Source organism: Stylophora pistillata, chromosome 2 (assembly GCF_964205215.1).
Source record: "Stylophora pistillata chromosome 2, jaStyPist1.2, whole genome shotgun sequence".
In the NCBI taxonomy this organism is placed as follows: Eukaryota; Metazoa; Cnidaria; class Anthozoa; order Scleractinia; family Pocilloporidae; genus Stylophora; species Stylophora pistillata.
This window is the reverse complement of record NC_142520.1, coordinates 26254457-26274701: the sequence shown is the minus strand read 5'-3', so window position 1 is coordinate 26274701 and position 20245 is coordinate 26254457. Positions and strand designations below refer to the sequence as shown.

At 38.0% G+C, this 20245-nt stretch overlaps 1 protein-coding gene across 2 annotated transcripts; it reads right to left on the bottom strand.

Moving 5' to 3' along the window:
• Positions 1-4212: 4212 nt before the first annotated feature.
• LOC148738064 (uncharacterized) lies at positions 4213-11872 on the bottom strand. 2 transcript variants are annotated; one of them, XM_088749953.1, is made up of 6 exons: positions 11677-11872; positions 11263-11558; positions 10584-10698; positions 6419-6545; positions 5295-5542; positions 4213-4855 (listed from the first exon to the last, which is right to left on the bottom strand). In XM_088749953.1, the coding sequence occupies exons 1-6, from the start codon at positions 11753-11755 to the stop codon at positions 4518-4520; spliced, it is 1203 nt and encodes a 400-aa protein (XP_088606079.1). In that variant the 5' UTR covers positions 11756-11872; the 3' UTR covers positions 4213-4517. The 2 variants fall into 2 exon arrangements, with proteins under 2 accessions (XP_088606079.1, XP_088606078.1); XM_088749952.1 differs by lacking the exon at positions 6419-6545 and having other exon boundaries at positions 5295-5540; positions 11677-11856.
• Positions 11873-20245: the final 8373 nt, after the last annotated feature.

Genomic DNA, 20245 nt, shown 5'->3' with positions numbered 1-20245 from the left:
CGAACACCGCGGATGGCAATAAACGGCGGGATAACTTTCTTGACCACCATCTGCCCAATACGTGACCCGGTAGAGACCGAAGGCCTACCGGGCCAAACCTGATTGCGTACAGATTTGACGGATCCATATGCCGACAGGGCCGTGCTAATAGCCTCGTTAGATCCCTCGAAGGGAAACGGAGATACCACAACCGTGGTAGACTGGGGTGTAGGAGGAGGGGGCTTGACCACCCTACACTCCACATCACCCAACTTAACAAACCCAAGCTCCTCAAAAAAGAGCTTGGCAACCTCCCCATTCTCCACAAAAGTCACTCTGGCAACGCGGCCAGGACACGCCTGCACAGCAGCCACACGATGATCGGACTCTCGATCAAAATAAGCCAACAATAGGCCAACCGCCTCAGAAAAAAGAACCTCCTCAGGGAGCCCCTGGAAATCGATGTCAATGGTCCTATTAAAGGACACAACCATGACGAAGTTCGGACCCAACCCAAGGACAAGTCCAAGGGATGGGTGACCGAGACAACAGAAAAAAGCAAAAGAAGAACAAGCAAGTTCGGAACAACCCAAGAAATCCCAAAAAAGGGATGGGTGACCAAACAGAAAACCAAAGAAGAAAAAAAACCACTGCCAAGGAGGAAAAAGTCGCAAGTTTTCCCTCCCGGCAGGTACTCACTTATCCGACAAGAACCTCGAAAAACCTCTAAAACAAACCAACCAAACTGTTTCGACCTATGTGGGTCTCGTCAGTGCAGTGCTGATAGTAGGATGGAGGAGCACCGAGAGGGTCACCCCAAACGACCCAACATTTGTGGTGTCGTCTAAACCATGCCAGAGTGCTCAAACTAGAATAATCTAGTGAGCATGAGCTATATATCTTACTTACACCTAGTGTAAATGAAACGTAAAGTTGTTTATGGTTTAGCTCAAATGGATCGAGCACATATAAAATAACATAACTCTTTGAGATGTAGAAGTTTTAATAGTTAAGCACAAATAATTATTTGTGTGAGCACAGCGATGAAACATCCCGAAAACGGTCTAAGCCTAGTTTCAGTTGAAAGCTTGCAACAATTTTCATTTTGAAAAATATGGCCTGAACTGGGACTTTGTTATTGCTAAACAAAACATCCGAATTGTATTCTAGTTAGGCGAAGCTGAGCAAATAAATCAATTTGCCTATTTCTCAAAAGCTTGCGTATACAAATATAGACCCTGCTCGCTATGTCATGCTAATGAGCCATAACAAGGGCGAAACAGCCTTCCATGGCTGCCACTTTACGGGTGATATGGTTTTGCGCATGCGTACGATGTGAGCCGTACCAGGGGATTGTAAGTGTGCACTAGTGCTGTCATTAGTGTTGCTTACTATTTTTTGAGCACACAGGTTGCAAATGATCTTACCTCCATACACACACCGTGGGAGAACTACTGTACAGTTCTCGACAGCTACCACGTGTTTAACCTGGAGATGGCGCATATAGCGGGTGCTTGCCTCAAATACTCTGTAAATGAAATTTGAACTCAAACTGAGAGCGCAAATGAGACTTAGCTGATTACGCCGAGCTCATGTGCGTCAAGTTGAGCGAAATGTTCATTCTCGACTAACGAACGTGACTGATTTGACCGTGCGTCACAATTCCGCTAACTTTATGCCACAGAAAATGTTCTATAGAGAAGCGCAAATTTACTTTTACAGAACCTTAAAACTGCCTTTCCGCTGTTGTTTAAAAGCGGCTTTACGTGACAATTCTGTCAACGTTACGTCAATCGTTTTAGTGTTCATTACACACCTTTACGCCATTGATTAAAGGTAGCGTAAAGCTTAACTTTACGGCTCGTTTGCGTGAGCGTAAAGTCGCGTAAATCTAAACTTACGTTGCATTTACGTCGCGTTTAAGCCGACGTAAATTTGCGTTTTCGTGCTGTGAATTCATCTCCTCTAAACTCGAATTCATTTACTGAGGGTTTTTCCACAAACGTCGATTACTTTTGTTTGTTGAAACTGAGGGAAGGAAAACCGTATCAAAATAACACACTGCAATTTAAAACAATTTCGTAACTCTTTGGCACTTCTAAAGAATTCTTGCATACTTCACATACCGTTCGAAGCATCTGCCACACAAAATGTTATCACAAATACATAGAAATATTTACTGTTTAGCGTTCGAAGGAAATACTCTATACTTAGCCTTAGTCATAGGCGGAGTTTACCATGCGAAGTGAAAATGATATCTGCATTTGTACTTTGCAGTCCCCCGATTGATTTCTAACGAAAATTAGTACATATAATATGATAAAGAAAATTAAACCTGTTGGCTGACGTTTCAGAAATTTATATCATTTATCAATTGAGAACCTGCTTAATATGATTTGTACACTTCCTACCGCTTTCTTTAGACCATTAAAGGTGTGGAAGGCCAGTATCTTTAAATAGTTTGTCAATAGGAAAGATTAACTAATTACAAGGTTTTTAACTCCCTCAGGGCTCAAGTTTCATCCGACAAGAGAAAATGAGGGAACAGAGAGGGACGATCAACTTCAATATCAGATCTGGGGACTTTCTTGAAAGTGGTAAAAAAATTGTAAAATATGCCAAAACATATTATGTTCCAGACAGGACTCCAAAAATGAAAACGATAACAAATTTGGTTGAACTTACTTTTTCTTTTTTTCAAGCCCACGTCGTAAAGTCGATTTTACCCTCTCTTTTTGCCATTTTTTTGTCCGCCAAAATGAGTGAAATTTTGGAAAAAAAAACAAAAATCTCCCCAAAATTTAGATTGCAACGAAAGCCAACAAAGAACACTTCAGACTGTTTACAAATATGTGTTCTTTTCATTAGGAAAATATTTGATTTGGTCACTTTTACCGTTTATTTTATTTTCAAGCGACGTTCAAATAATGGTTGTCTAAACCTCGTGAAGCTGACGGTCAGAGCCACAAAACCGATTTTGCTGACGTTCACGAAAATAAAAATGCAATTGAACTCAAAGTTTTTTTTTTCTAGAAATAGTTCATCCAGACCTGTATTCTGGCAAAGTTTGGGGATTTTCGATTTTTTCATATTGCACACCTCCGGGCGATATTTACGGACGACCGCTCTTAAGTCTGCTGTAGGAGGGTGAAGGCAAACTGAGGCTGCTGGACCCTCTGAGAGGTATTTAAATTTTGACCATTCGTTGGCTATCTGATAAGCTCCTCTTCTGAAACCTGATGCAGAAACAAAATATGCACAGGCCTGATCCGATAGTCAGCAGATTTAGCAAACAAACGGTTTATCTTCGCGGGTGACCTTCGCGGAAAAAATGTGAAAGCGTAACCATCTAAAACTATTTACAGTATCAATGGAAAGATTATGAAATGCACTGTCTGGCAGAAATTGTTCCGCTTCGGCTTGATTTAATCATAAACTAACTGAGACGCGACAATTGAGAAGGGAAGTTGTGATCTTTGAGTGAAATTAATTGGGTATCAAATCTAGCTGCACAAATAAAACATCTAGAAAAAACTTTAAGAGTCAGTATTGGTGTCATGCTTTTAATTGGCTATTACAGTTTATCGGGCTAAAGAAACGATTCGAAGAAACGTTTTTGTAGATAACTCGCGCACGTTTTAATATATTATTTTTCAAAAAAAAATGGCCCCTGGATATCATAATGAGAACTCGGAAATGGCCATTTTCGTGTTTTAATAATGTACATGGGAAACCTGCAGTTTATTGAGTGTCTTTTGGACGCTTGCGTGAACGCTTAAATAGAAGATAGCTAGGCTATAAAAAGCGGAAAAATAAACGCTGTTTTCAAGTGCTGATTTGCTTTATAACTATACGTTGACAGGAGATTCGAGGCTGACTCTTGTCGCGATTTTTCCTGAGGAGCCGCACAATTTTCTGTTGCTGATCGACTCTATAACACTTTCTGGTCGCACCCTTAAAATGTTTTCTTCTGGCTTGAATTAATCATATGGCAAACGGTGTCAACCGTTTGAGAGAAGTCGTTTTCCCATAACTTTTATTCTACAGTTATGAATAACTCGAAAGTTTTCATAGATAAAAAGAACAAGAGGAATGAGTCATATGAGAAAACCACTAATATTCTCCCCAAAATTGTTTAATTAACTTAGTAAGATAGAATAGATAGAATTACTTTATTTTTTATCGAGATTCAGGCAGAGATTATCAATTAAACATGAAATGATGTGATGAAACGATGCTTCTTACTTGTTCTTTTATTGTGGTCATTACCTTTCTTTGACGCAAACAGCATGTAAAAGCGATTAAAGACAAATGAAAATTGTTTTAAAGACATTATAAGATGTATTCATTTTGTATACAGTGGAAATGCAGATTCACTGTTATTATTTGAAACGTTATCTTAAAAACGAATTCAGAAGCAGATCGCAGTTTTAGAAAAGAACTGTTTATGATCGAGTGCACAGGAAAGCGATTACATCAGTTTACCTAGTTATCTGCAGCTGGATCTCCTTAGGACGGTTATAGAAACAGAATTTTCATCAGGATAACTTTTCATAGAAGACTTCGATGTCAGTAGGAGAAAACTGATAGCTACCGGCAAAAAATGGGCAGTTGTCATGGCGGGAATATCCTGGTGGAACGGTGTACGTGTGTCCACAGTGGGTGTACGAATTTTGGTTGTTTACGGCGTCACTAGATATATAGATGTCGTGCAGGGAAGTACTATCACCAAACGTTGGTCCAGAATCGGAACAGCCATACATAGCACTGGGAGTATTGTTGTATTTAGCGAGTTTGACGGGAGCATATCCATTGATGTTGTTTAGTGAGAAGATGAAAGCTTTGCTGGTTGGAGAGTGACGGCATGGATTATCGCCTGTTGGTGAACAATATATGTTACCATGAAATGGCACGCATAAACACAATTCTCGATAAGGATCAAGCAAAGACGGAAATTAAATTTTTCTGGACGTCACGTCATTGAATCTGAGTAATAGCAAATCTTATGAGGAAAGGGAACGGAAATAAAAGTGGTTGGAGATGTTGGAAGCTGTCTGCATAGTCTTATTTTTTTTTTTTTTTTGTTCTTACCAACAATGACGTCAATGCCGATTTGAATAACGCACGTGAGCACTGGACGAATAGCAACGTTGAGATTTTTGAAATTCAAATTAACGCAAACCGCATAGAAACATTTAACCTGACCACGTTGGTTCACTCCAGTGACTTAAATAAGGTCTTGTCTATACTTGATAGTGGTTACTTTGGTTACAACAAACTTTTGGTCTTCCTCATGAGCCAGTTTGAATACTTACTATGCCAAGACACGTTGGTATATCCTCCAAATATGTAGGAGTTGACCTGGATAATTGTCATTGTGGGTCCCTTTCCATCGCAGTTGTTGTGAAATATCGCTGCAGCCCATCCTTCCGTCTTGGCATGCCAGCATCTCACAAATACACTGCGGCTTAAGTCCATGAGAACTGGACTCAGATATGATACCAGCACTCCCAGGTACTTGTTGGGGTCATGGCCGCTGAGAATGCTGGATGTTATTAAAGCTGTTATGAAATCAAATCAGAAACTGTGTTTTAAACGTCGTCCTTAAATTCACTTGCCAAGTTTAGTTTTATTGGAGCGTTTTTTATCGGACAGTTTGTTATCAGACATTTCTATATGCCAATCACATTCAATGCTGTAGTTTCAATCAACCAATCACATTCAAAATAGTCATTTTCAGAGCCTCCTTTGTTAGTTTTTTCATGTAAATCTTTCCCTTTCTATCATAATTGGTTACTCTTCTTTTCTCGGAAACTGTAGTTTTGTTTAATTGGTAATAAGACTTCGTTCGTATAATTCGGTCGGTTATTATATTCGTGGTAAACAGACTCTCCCTTCGCGGTCCTCCGATTTTGTTAATTACTTGTATGATTACAGACTGAATTGGACTCCACCCAGTCGTATTGCCATAACTGAATGGATAAATGTGCACAGGTTTCCAAATAGGTATCCATTGATTAGTCATCTAAAAGCACTTATTAGCTTTTTCAGCTCAATGAACGGAATTTTATCTTTTGAGAATTTCAGTAGACATTTCTAAGGTTGGAAATCGTTGCTTTGCTCTTTGTATAAGAATATCTAAACTTTGAAGTCTCATCAATTAAAAGACCATTTTGCATTTAGGAAAAATGAAGCTTCAGATGAATATTAGTGAAAATATTTAAAGATTTCCATGACCATTTGAAAACATTCGAGATAAGTATTTTCGTCGTTAACGATAAAAGACTAAAATTCTGTTCGTGTTCTATTAGAGACTATCCACTTCTAAAAGATTAGAAGAAAAAAGTATGTGAAACTTTGTGATGCACGATTATTGGTCTGCAAATAACCTGTCCACGCATATTCATTATTTAAAGAGCAATGATAAAACTTCCCAACAATTGGTCTGCACGATTCTGCATTTCCAAAATATGTTGGCTTACAGGTGCATGTGTAGGATCCCACATTATTTAGACAGTGAGCATTGATGTCGCAAGAGTGTGAGTCCTCGGCACATTCATTAATGTCTCGAAATAAAGAAAGAGAAACACATAGTTTTTTTTTAAACTCTCACAGCTCACAGAAACTAAAGGAAATGAAAAAACTTTAATATAAAGTTAATAAATTAGCTTTAAAGTCCCACTGAGACGAAAATTGATGTTCTTCAAAACAAATTTTTTTATGCCGAAAATTTAAGTTTAGATCCTAAACAAAAAAAGAAAATATAATTCAGACCTATCGCGTCAAGAAAAGTCCGAAAAAATTTTTATTAAAATTCCCTAAATTTCGTCCGCCATTGCTCAAACTACAACTACTAAGCCAACGATAATTTTCAGCGTCTTTCCCGATTGTGACATCATATTACTCCTTTCATCGAAGCTCTGTCGAGGGAAATAATAAATTCAGAGGCGATCTTGCTCGAAAATCGTCGCTATTCTTTATTTTAAACGACGCTAATGGTTCTGTTTCTTCCGATGAGGGATCTATGATTGATTGTTGTAGTGTGGAGAAGAAATGTTGAATATATCGCGCTCCATGCGACGAAGACGGAAGTAGAGCCACGTGGAAGGAACTGAGGAAGAGGCCGTCGCTTTTGAGGAAAACATTCAAACGTGGCTAGTGAAGAAATGAGGGAGCTAGAGCTTCAAAAGCGGCTTACTGGTGACGCAGAATTTCATAATACAATTTTCAGCACATACGTTCTTAGTTAAGCTTTTCTAGCAGAATGAAAATATCTCTTGAAAGGCTATATTTATTGTTGAAAGGTGTCTTCGAGCAGTACTCTTCCAGCGAGTTTACCCTTCTTCTTATTTCGCTGGAAGTTCAAATCTTATCCCTTTGTCATGCAGTGCCTTTAGGCCGTTATGCAACTCTTTTCCTAGCGAAACTGTGGTATACCATGGTTTCGAAGAAAATCAATAGACTGTTTATTTCTATGAATTGTGTTTTACTTATTACAGGCATTTCACATTACTGTGTACTGGTATTTGTGCTGCTTTTCATCTCCGGAAAAAAAATCAGAATGCTGATAAACTTTTACAAAGGACTTCTTTTGTTATTCTCACGGAACAAAAGTATTTTGTCCACACTGTTACTGTGACACCCAGAAACTGTGAACTCCAGAAATATATGTACCTATGTAATGTCCTTGCAATTCAAGACAACTAAACAGCAGCTCAGTAGGGAGTTTGCTCACTCCTGAATTTTGTGTTGAACTATACACAACTGTCCTACGAGAACCAAATCAAAATGTTTTTGGCTTTCTTAGTTTCACGGTAATTAAAGTAATTAAGCAGTGTGGTCCTATAGTTTACATGGTTGCATGGCCTGCTGCAAATCTGTAGTTCACCTTCTCTAACCCCAGATTGGCCAGGTGGTCTGCCTTCTACAAATTATTTGTATTTGAATGTGCTTCCCAAAATTTAGATCGGACGAAATAAATCTTAACAAAGGTTAAATTGATTTTACTATAAGGTAATCATGTTTTTATACATTTGGTGAAGCAGGACAATTCTAATATTACTACTAAGTTGTTCGTTTGCTTATTTATTTGAACACTTGTTTATCCACTGCGTTGTGCGAAAAAGTTCAGAAGGAATACTGTCAAGGTCACCATTATAAACAAATCACAGTCATCTTTTGCTTCTTGTTTCACAACGGAGTCCTCTGAATCCAGTCTGACAAGCACAAACATAACTGTTCACTCAGTCAGTACAAGTACCACTGTTTACAGAGGGATTATGGGAACAGTCATTGATATCATTAATAATTTTGTATGACTTGCTCTTCTGAACCCTTGCCAAGCATCAAGTGTGAGGCAACTGGTGTGCTATTTTTTAAGCTCATTGGCCACTTTTTTTAATATCTTCTGTTGATATGGTTATCAATTACAGAATGCATCAAAATGATGAATTGAGAAAACAAAAAAGGACTCCAATCACACAGGTTGCGCATTTGTTTTTACAGGGAGGCATTTATGTAAGTTGGTATGCATCTGCTTGATCTATGCACTGAGCAAAACTTCATCATAATTTAAATGCTACCCTGGCCTGTCATGATATGTCCTTTACATCCTTGTACTTTGGGTAGGTTACCCAAAGATGTGGCTGGCCTTGATTTTACACCTTTGTTTCCCTTCAAGCTGCCAGTGGCAGGATTGATAGCCCATATTTAGCACAACAATTGAGAATAATTAATTTACTTAATTATTTAACTTACTTAACCGCCTCCCGGTCAGCTCAATGGATAGAGCGCTGGACCGTTGTGCGGGAGGTCGAGGATTCGAGCCCCGGCCGGACCAACACTCAGGGTCTTAAAATAATTGAGAAGAACATGCTGCCTTTCTATAACATCAAGGAATGGTTAGATATTCTAGTCTTCTCGGATAGGGACGAATAAATAGAGGTCCCGTCTCCTGCAGGGTCGGGGTAGAAGACGTTAATTTCCCACACACGAGATTACTGTGCGATGGATGTCCTCCCCGGGGTGGGATGGGTGGGTAAAAAAAAAAGGGGTTAGGTGTCAATTGGAACGAAAGTTCTGTTCCTTACTCCTGCCATTCCCGTGGCGAAATGAATTAAACTAAACTAAACTACCAAATTGTTTCAAGAACCAAGAATTAGAAAACAGATTAAGTAAATAAACATACATGTTCCAATTTTTCCTCTTTGAAATTATTAGTGTGGCCATCCTATAAATATCATGGAGGAACAAATTTGACCTGCCCCCAAAAATATAGTTACTCCTTATAATTTTTTGGTTAATAAAAGTATTCTGTTTTGAACGAAGTAGTACCTGGTGTTTTGCTGTTCATATAGAGTGAAATTAACTACCTGTTCTGTGCTTTATATGAAATTTCATAAACCTGCAGAGTATAGGTATGAGGTAGTCTACATCTTTGGGGCAATTTGATTAACAACAGAATGGTAGCCCGCCGGAAAGCTTGTCTTCTCAACTGCAGAGGCCTTTTCGATGGCTTTTGTCAGGCCTGGTTAAGTTAGGAATGTAGACACTTTTTCATACTCCTACAGCAATATAGAGCTATTGATATTCATGAATTGAAAGCAATTTTTAAAAGGAAAGGTGAGACTTTATTCCAGCAGAACAAATTTGTTTGGGTACAAGTCTTACATGGCGGATTATGAGTCTTAGAGAATAAATAAATAGATGACAAAGGAAATCAAAACAAATTTAACTCACGGAAAGTTCAATGGTTGCTTGCTCTCGAGGTCTAGAAAATGTGAGGTGAGAACGAACGGAACGATCACGATCTAACAATACTCGCCCTTTGGCGACTTCTTGGAGACATGGCCGGCCGAAAAGTGTTTTCCACAATCTAGGAATGGCACCCAGGGAAATCCTTTTTCATGCCTAATATACGTCGATACTCATTTCGGCTGGAGGTTTGAGCGATGTAGGGCGTACGAATGCCATCCATTAGCTTTCGAAACTATTTCATTTGGCCTGTGTAGCGATATTTCAGCGTTCAAATTAAAGAATAATTGATTAATCCTGCATAACACAACTCTAGGGTGCCACTTCCGGCCTCAAAACAACGATTAGACTCTCCTAGAACTATTCAAGTACAACAATCTCCGTCTATTTCTTGGTTAAAGGCCTGCGTAAAAGTTTAGGGAATAATATGACGTCACAGACTAAAGCACGGCCATTTCGTAGTTTGTGCAATGGCGGACGTTTATCGAGGAAAACAGGTCTAAAAAACTCAGACTTCCACTTCGAATTTTCATTCCAAATTTCGTGCGAGTGGTAAGTAGCCGGCAAGGATTCTAAAAAATGAAAAATCTGGTAAACGCTAAATTCAGTGGTTTCAGTATCACTTTAAATACACAAGAAATCATGGACCAAGGTTTTCAACAGTTATGAATTCGATGGTTAAGTCTAGTGGGTGAAAAACTTGAAATTTCAGTGCGTTCTGAGACTTTCATCTTGCACTCGCTGACAAACTTTCAAATTTCCTTTAGTTTAGTTGTTTGACAGCCACAATATGAAGACGAGAATTTTTAGCAAAGTTCCATTCTTAGCTGATAGAGTTTACGATTTCTTACCCATATCGCAATGTTTCCCGGTGTATCCTTTCCCGCAAACACACACATAGCTGTTCTTCTCGTACTGTGCAGCACACGTCCCATTGTTCTGACAAGGCCAATTGATGCATGGAGACTAAAGGGGTAAAGGAAAAGCTTCAATATAGTGAAAAACTCTCATGTATTGAATGGAAGTGAAAGGGGATTCACAAGAGTGAATAAACAAAAGTAATTGAATAATACGTATGTTTTTTTTTTTTTCATTCATACAGATTGGTAGTCACGCCACAAAAAAGTAAGGAAAATAATTGATAAAAAGTTTCTGGGAGGAGAACAATTACGATCGAGTGACACTGCTTTTCTAACAATGATCTCAAAATAACCAAAAAAACGATTTTTTCCGCTTTTCTCTTTGTTTCTTCCTAATCGAAGGGCCTCCTCAAAAATTGGTAAAATTGTCTTTATAACAAAGATTGTGCATCACTTATAATTATTTTATACTACTCGAGCGGGAGTTGGTAAGTATTCCGGGCTCATGGTCAGAGAGGTTTCTATCGCTACAGTAGTTCAAGTTTGGTCGTTGAAGTCATGGCCTGTCGATAGCAGGTGTGTTAAAAAGTAAAGCCGAGAAAATTATTTTATCTAAAGTCAACCCCACTCTCGAAAATTGCACTTTAGAATATTGCGATTTCGAGCTTACCATGACACTAAAGTGGTGGTGACTCTCACTGGCGACAAACTTGTCCGAGTTGTTGTAGATGTCCGAGGGAAGTAATTCACAAAGCATTTTGCCAATGACATCTTGAAGAGTAGCCAGGTTGAAGGAGAAGCATGAAGGTATGTTGACACAAGCCAGTCCACACTCGCTGCCTTTCATAACATAATCTGAAGCAATGCTGGTGATGTTCAGGTACGAAAACTTGTGAGCCTTAAACTTGGCATAGGACAGTCCTCTATCGGTACCGCGGCTGAACGTCTTTCCACTCGCATCGATAACTTTTGTTTGTTGAAAATGAAGAGAGAAAAAAATATATTAAAATAACAAACTACAATTCCGAAAAAAATATCGTAACTCGTAAGCACTTGCTAAAGAATTCTTGCATACTTAACATACCATTTGAAGCATCTGCCACAGAACATGTTACCACAATAAAACATGTTACCACATAAAAATAGTTCCTGTATAGCTGCATACTTGGTCTCGGCTATAAGCGGAGTTAACCATGCGGTAATGTGAATTTGGAAACTACCAAATTAATGATTCACAAAGTTAGTTCAAGAACCGCTTGAAGGGAGCGCGTAATTATTTAACAGGTGAAATGGAAATTACGACTCGATCAGTTTGTTAATACTTTCCTTGACGTCAAACGGTCTAAATAATTTAAGTGTTTAGTTTGTTTAATTCTGCATTTCGTGTATTCCGGAGTTTTCTAACACAATCTTCTTGTCACCCCTATCATTGTCTTCTCAGTGGTGTCCAAGAGCAAAGCGTTATCTTTCATGTAGAATAGACAGTTCAAAGATAAAAGACAGGTGCACTCAGCCTCGAACAAACTGAAATCCTCGCTTATTTGGTCACGTGCATCTTGTTGCGGTTTCTAACAAAACTTGACGCCAAAAAGTAAAACAAAATTAAGAACTAAATTAATATGCTTTTTCTTTCCCATTTTTTCTTATTTTCCTTACTTATTGTTTCCTTTCAACTGTCTTAAGAATTCAAAGGGTTATAGGGTAAAAGAATAGTGGATATTAAATTTGGAGTGGGAGGAGGCAACTCAGGGAATAAAACTATCGGAACTTCAGCGGCACAAGTCTAGTTTAGGGGGGTTGAGGGCAAACTGTGGCAACCCAATACCAAGAAATGGTCAAACACAAGCATTTCTAAAGAAAAAATTACTAACGTCCTTGCTCATTACAAAATTAAAACTTATTTGGCAGATAGCTCCGCCAACTTAAGGTTTATTCGAAGGTTCTTGCAGCTAAGATGCCTGTTCAATGAACTTCACTAACAGTATAGAACAGTTAAGTTCCTGTTATCAATTATTAAGAGGCCACCTTGGCATATTTTGCAGAATTTATCCGTCATTTTAGGCAAATGTTGCTTTGAAATATTTGTGATGTGTTTCAGAAATCTATCATGTTTTCGTAAATGCGAATGTTGCCAGGGAATATGTCACGCGAAAGGTTAACAAACTTAGGCCTTGTTTGCCTGACAGAAAAATGTTTTTAATGACTGACTGATTCTAAAAATAACAATGAAAATAATTAGAAATGATGTCGATGTTCTACTGGAAACATTCGAAGTGTCCTATGCTACGTGGTGTGAAGTTTCTGCCAAGCGGAGCACAGGGTCGTATTTATCGATTATTTCGATAGAAATAGACACAAAATAAGAGATGAATATTCGTAAGCCATTCCTCTTCATATCCCCTACAGAATATATTTGTATTTGTATAAGATTTCCTGTTTTGGCTCATCATCCCTCTCAAAGACACTCTAATTTTAATTTCCGTCCGTTGTTTTCCTTTTTTCTTCTTTCTAGGGCACGTTAACAACATCTCTTTGACACAACGATAATGATGGTTTTTGTTTTTGGTAGAGTTGACACAATTCTTCGAATGGTCAATCAATCAATCGAGGGCGTTTTACTCGAATTTAACAGTTTCATTTTGTTGCCTTCTTATTGGCTTCATCTTGCCTTGAGGTTCAAAGAATTGCAAAATGCTTACAAGAGTATTGCCAACAAACCCAACGAAATTTCTTTGTATCTCAAATTTCTCACTTTGTCTAGCTAGTAACCATTGTAAGAATTTTATTATTTCATCCCTTTGGCAATTCCTTTGAAGCTTTATCTCAAGGAACTAGTTCATAAAATAACCAACTAAAGAACAAACGTCGTTTAAAATACAAAACAAAATGGTAGCGTTGAAAGGCGCCTGACGTCTACCCTAACAATTACTTAATGCAATGCCTGAAGTTAATTTACGTATACGGAAATAGCTCCCTTATTCATCAACGTTAATTGTCAACGTGTTATATCACATTAAGTCCTCAGTTGCTCAAGGCGAGAAGCGTCTTGCATGGAAGTTACGCGGTGCTCGGTTTGCAATTTAGTAATTTGGGAGAGTAGTTTAGCAACATATCTCGCATCCTGTCTTTTGGTACCTTCATTCTTCTGTGCTGTCTGATGTATGATGTAGAGTGTGAAGATGGCGGGTAGATTTTTTTAATTAATATTAGGGGATGTCTCTGAGAATGTTATCTTGTAATGCCAATGAAGCGGGTATTATAAAGCTATTATAAAGAGACGTGAATCTCCAAAGACAGGTGTGATATGCCTCACGCAAGCCGTTTTAAGTAGGCATTTGCGATTTAACGATCATAAAGTTTAGGCTATAATTTCGGCATAGTTTACTGTTGTACTCTCTTTGTTGGAATGCTTTAATGCTGAAAAAAAGTAAAATTTCTATACCGTTACTTTAATGAGTATGACTATGTATTCAACGATCAAATCGTCCATTTTCACTCAGCTGATTTATACAAAAGAAATTAATGGAAAATTTCGAATATTTCGATCGAAAGTCTAATCACTCCTCAAACTGTGGTTTATAAAGTGATTATCAGCAAGCATCAGAAGCAAATATACAAAACTGTAAAAACGGTCCAGCTGTCGATACAAGTTTTTTGTCGCGTGAACTTTCATCGTATGAACCTAAATCATAATTTAAAGAAGGCTCTTTCTTCGAGGAATTTAAACCTTTTATCGTTTCAAATTTACTGGTGAGGAACAAGTTTCGATAAAACAACGAAATGTCCATTAGGTATCGAGAGAATGGAATTCTGAAGGGAACAAAATCATTTCGAAAGAAACCGAAATTAGTTTCATCGTATCTTTTTATTATCATTATTTCTATTTCACACCGATACCTTCATAAAAGCCACCCACTAAAAGTTTTCTCCTAGGCAGATCCTAGATCTTAGATGCTAAATTTGTCGTCGTGACGCTAAAAATTCGCGTTCCGAAGCGTTAATCGTTCCACAAAACCTGCATCTTTCCTCGGTTTGACAGATACAGAGCTGAAAAATCACCTATGAATTATTTATAAAAATACTTGTATGCCATAATTTAAATCAGCACCACGTCAAAAGTTAAGTGACTTCTACAAAGTGGCTGATAACCCGCACTTAAACCATCGCACAACTCTTGAGATACAAAAGGGGACGTGTTAAGGACATAAGTGAGAATTATAAAATGGAACAAATCTCTTTCAAGGCAGTGTCTGTTGTAATCCTTCTTGTCTGAGTCTCTAAAAAGATAGAAAATTTAAAAATATAACTAAAAACTTACTAAAATTTGAATTCCTCTCACAATAACTTTTGATACTCATTTTAAAAGAAAAAAAACAAAACAGGAAAACTTAAAGCTCCTCCTGAGTGGACAACAGAATGTGATATTTGTGAAATAAACCGTATTGTTTACATGTGCGGCCACTACCAACGCAACTAGCATTTGTGCTCTATTGATTTTCTTTTCCGGGCATTGGGTACTGACATGGAGAGTAATCGCATTCTTTATAGCCTCATTCTATCTGCTAAAAAACATCTTCACATACAGAGGAGAGCTACATAGTTTGACGGTGTGGCAATTCTGAACGCAAAGTAAGCAAAAAGTTTCAATCAGATGGCGAAACTGCTGTTAGAGCATTTACATGTGTGTGTACGAAGTTCTCTTTCTATCTTCCGTGTGAGCTAACCTCCTTTTGTCATAATGGGCGATTTCGGGGTCGGAAGAGTGACAACATTGAAAATATTACAGTCATCTCAGAAAATACTAAGCAAAATAATCTGTCGTTGTTTGGAACACGGCTTTCAAAAGACCTAGTTGAGTATCGTTAAGTAGTAATAAGATATTAAAAGTTTGGGAATTATTTCCAAAATTAAAGAAACTGCTACGCACAAAGACCCGTCAAAGGATGATGTTTTGATTTTTCATCGTTTAAAAACCACAGTTATATTTTGGGACGAATAACCTTTCGTGCTACTCTAGACATCACGTATTGTTACCATGGAAACCTTACTTCACTAAACTTAACCAAAATGTAGAAGGTTGAATACGACTCTGTGTTACAAGATGGAAACCCCTCAGAATGGATGTCATTTTCAGCGATTTCTTATTGAAGATGTGAATTATTCAATTTTTTAAAACGGTATTTTCTTCTACTCGCAGTCATTGCTTATAGTTACTTAAATGAAGCTTAATACTGAAACAACCGGCCTCTATTGCTGATGCTTTTTTTATTCCCTCGTTTGATTTTGCTCAATAAACTCATTAGCTGCGGCATTTTTCGTGGCTGTTTAACCCTTTTGGTCGCCTTTTGTGATGAGTTTTCTACGTGCAAAGTTACTGCTGTGCAGTTCAAGAGAAGCCCGCGGTGGTATTACAATAGGGAATTTAAGCAGTCAGTACGGCAACGCCACGGAAGACGTCGATTAAAAAATGAGTCTCTACTTTTAGTTAAAGTTTCGAAAATTGCTACATGTGTTTACCGTCTCATAGGGTGCCAGACCTCAAACTCAACAGAACGACTAAAAGTAGGGTTGAGATCCAAATGTAAATTAAAATAAAGGCTGAGAGTTTCGAAAGAAACTGTTTGGGGCTGCGTGGGTGGGAGTGACGAAATAATTTGGATATATCAACAAAGTTGAAATGGTAAATTGGCCACCGTAACGATTACAAAAGCTGACGTTTCGAGCGTTAGCCCTTCGTCGTCGCTCCGACGAAGGGCTAACGCTCGAAACGTCAGCTTTTGTAATCGTTATGGAGGCCAATTTACCATTTCAACTTTGTTGATATATCTAAATTAAAATAATTTGCCGCTGCGGTTTCGCTTCGAAGACGACGCAAATTTTGGTGATTTCACTTTGTTGTTTTGTAAAAGACGGCTAAGAAATGTAAAGTTTTAAAACGCACGAGCTTGGCTATTGTTCTGCCAATCAAATCTATTGTTTTTCAACGTTCTCGTTGCCGTAGCCGTCGTGGTTTGCTTAAAGTCCCTATTGTTTCACAAAGTCTTCTAAATTTCTGCAGCGGAGGAAACTTATTTGACTAGAAATAAACAGAGCTTGAAAGAAAGAATTTCTTTCGCTCTTTGTTCAGGAATTAAAAACATGCGTAGGGGTTTTCTATATACTAATAAACAATATGAATAACAGAATCGTTTTCTTTTCAGTATTCTATGTAATTTTCTCTCTATAATTACTTTGAATATTTAAAGAATTTCGACTCCTAAAAAAAAAATATCACACCCTCTGTGACAAATAATTTGGAGCGTTCATCATTTTTTTTAGTATGAATAATTGAAACAGTTCTATTTAAGTATTATGAAATTTATGTTGTTAAAACCGAGGACAATAGGCTGTGCCTCTCAACTTTTAGCAATATTCAGTTTAATCGATTTCAGTTGCTTGTGAAAGGCTTTATCAGATGTAAAAATCACCGTCCATGGACAATTTCATTTAATCTTGTGGTGAAGATTTATATGATTTGGTTTTTCTCTTGTTCTCTAGAAGTTTCTCAAATCGTAGGTTTTGCTTTTCATTTATTGGGTAAATCATTTATAAACACAAGTTTATGCAAGCTCTACATTAGAGACCAACGACATAATCTGCAGAGTCTGATGATTATTAATAAGAAGATCTATTTTTTTCTTCGACATCTCTGCAATTTTTATTTTACCCATCGGTTATAACTGATGTACTTGTTGCTTTGTAAAAACAAACTCCTTTGAAACGAAGAGAAACTCGCTTGAAACGTTGTTGAAAAAATTTTCCTACAATTTTGCTTATGACCAATTTCTAATAAATATAATTTGGGTACGAATTTCCAGATAAAATCTCCTAAATGCTCCGAACATCTTGTTTCACAACCTTGAAAAAGGTGTTCTCTTTTGCGCCAAAATCAAACATTGTCGAGCTGAGGTTCTTGGAAAGGTGAATTTAATTCATAGCCCTAGTTTAAGGTTTAAAATAGTTTCCTCGCTTAAAAGTGTTTGATCAATACTTCAAAATTCTTGAAATTAAAATGCAGGTCACTGTGATCAATTATTGCTCATTGAAATACCGCAGTCGTATTAGTTATCTAAGACATGAGTCTGTCCAAACAGACTTATATCAAAATCAAAAGGAGACTTGTCCAGTCGTATTCCTTTTTGTTATCAAAAACTTTGAATAGGTTCTAGTTCACCAATAGTATTATTATTATTCGTCCAAGAAGGTTCTTTTCTTAGTAACGTATGGTTAGGGTTGTTCCAAGAATTTTTGGTGAAGTTGGCGAAAAGTCCGGAATAAAACCGTAACATTTCATCCTCGTTTATCAAGTTCTGTTCTTCGAGTCTAAACGTTTTCATTCGCGATTAATCACGTAAGAAATATCAACAGAAGATGATTACAATTTGTCTTCAAACGTCTTAAATGTCTGATGAAATACAACATAAAAGTTTTAGAACGGACCCCTTCAAATATGGTGTGTACAAACTAAACCAAGCTAAGTTCACCGTTGTTCACTCAGAAACGTGCTTTGAAAAGTCTTCTTTTCCACATCCTTATGATTTCAGTTTGCGATTCAATCAAGAATAAGTCAACAATTTCCCTCACCTAACAGCTCGTATACACCAAATGCAAAGTCAAATGACTGAACTGAAACTATAATAGTAAACGAATCTGAACCGAAGTAATGGAAAATTTGCGAATATAAATCAGCACAATTAAGCTGTCCTCCACTATAGATACAGAGAAAGGAAAGCTTACCAATTGGTCTGCGAATGTCAAGCCACCAAACATGAGAAAAAGAAAAAGAAGCGAAAGTACTGGGAAGTGACAGCGCTTCATTTCTAGACACAGATCAGAAGCAAAGTCAACAATCCTTCTTCTTAGACTAGTTTATGTTGTTAAAGACTTCACAATGATATGCGAAACGATGCTTTAACCATCCGTCAGTCCTCTCTCTCTTGTATTTCAGTTTTCATTAACTAAAACGGCCATTTTTTTGTGTCATCCTTGTTAACAATTAATCATGGGGCTGTGAGACATAAAGGATGTCCACCTTATAAGAGTTCTCCCCTGGAGCTGTTTACATATCTGGAGCTGTTTACATAGCTGAAGCTGTTTACATAGCTGGAGCTGTTTACATAGCTGGAGCTTTTTACTTAGCTGGAGCTGTTTACGTAGCTGGAGCTGTTTACGTAGCTGGAGCTGTTTACGTAGCTGGAGCTCTTGACGTAGCTGGAGCTGTTTACGTAGCTGGAGCTGTTTACGTAGCTGGAGCTGTTTACGTAGCTGGAGCTCTTGACGTAGCTGGAGCTGTTTACGTAGCTGGAGCTGTTTACGTAGCTGGAGCTGTTTACGTAGCTGGAGCTCTTGACGTAGCTGGAGCTGTTTACGTAGCTGGAGCTTTTTACTTAGCTGGAGCTGTTTACGTAGCTGGAGCTGTTTACGTAGCTGGAGCTGTTTACGTAGCTGGAGCTCTTGACGTAGCTGGAGCTGTTTACGTAGCTGGAGCTGTTTACGTAGCTGGAGCTGTTTACGTAGCTGGAGCTGTTTACATAGCTGGAGCTTTTTACTTAGCTGGAGCTGTTTACGTAGCTGGAGCTGTTTACGTAGCTGGAGTTGTTTACGTAGCTGGAGCTCTTGACGTAGCTGGAGCTGTTTACGTAGCTGGAGCTGTTTACGTAGCTGGAGCTGTTTACGTAGCTGGAGCTGTTTATGTAGCTGGAGCTGTTTACGTAGCTGGAGCTGTTTACGTAGCTGGAGTTGTTTACGTAGCTGGAGCTCTTGACGTAGCTCGAGCGGTTTACGTAGCTGGAGCTCTTGACGTAGCTGGAGCTGTTTACGTAGCTGGAGCTGTTTACGTAGTTGGAGCTGTTTACGTAGTTGGAGCTGTTTACGTAGCTGGAGCTGTTTACGTAGCTGGAATTGTTTACGTAGCTGGAGCTGTTTACGTAGCTGGAGCTGTGTAGTAGCTGAAGTTGTTTACGTAGCTGGAGCTCTTTACGTAGCTGGAGCTGTTTACGTAGCTGGAGCTGTTTACGTAGCTGGAGCTCTTGACGTAGCTGGAGCTCTTGACGTAGCTGGAGCTGTTTACGTAGCTGGAGCTGTTTACGTAGCTGGAGCTGTTTACAGAGCTGGAGCTGTTTACATAGTTACTTCTGCGTTTGGCGAATAAACTTTTTAATTAGTCCTTCGTAGTCTCGAGTTATTTTTTTGAATTGTTTTCTAGAAAATGTCCATACAATTCAAAAAAGGAAAAGATTGGACCCTAAAAAAAAAACATAAAATCGGGTACATAGGAAATGTTAAAGCTAACGCAGATTTTCATAACGATTATACTTCAAAACTTTTAATTTGGATTCCAGCGAATAAATTTTCTTTGGATAGGCGAATTATTATCTCTAAGTTAGACCTTACTATGACAGACAGCTATTATTTCCCCTTTTGTGCTCCTTTCTGAGGTCAAAAAAATTCCGGAAGTTTTATGAACTAACTTTTTAAACACAAATTGAATTGTTGATGTGTTTTGTTCCTGCTATTCGTCTAGAAACTACTCATTGCAACATATTCGCCTTGCTTAGATCTCCAATATGATTCACGAAAAAAGTGAAAAAAGTCATTTCAATCAAATAACATAT

What these genes read in the sequence shown, in the direction of transcription:
- LOC148738064 (XM_088749953.1), bottom strand. Translation starts at nt 11,755, where the DNA reads ATGCAGCTATACAGGAACTATTTTTATGTGGTAACATGTTTTATTGTG. An exon ending in TGTGGCAGATGCTTCAAATG is followed by an intron (nt 11,559 to 11,676) that starts GTATGTTAAGTA and finishes AACAAACAAAAG; the next exon opens with TTATCGATGCGAGTGGAAAG. An exon ending in ACCACCACTTTAGTGTCATG is followed by an intron (nt 10,699 to 11,262) that starts GTAAGCTCGAAA and finishes TTACCCCTTTAG; the next exon opens with TCTCCATGCATCAATTGGCC.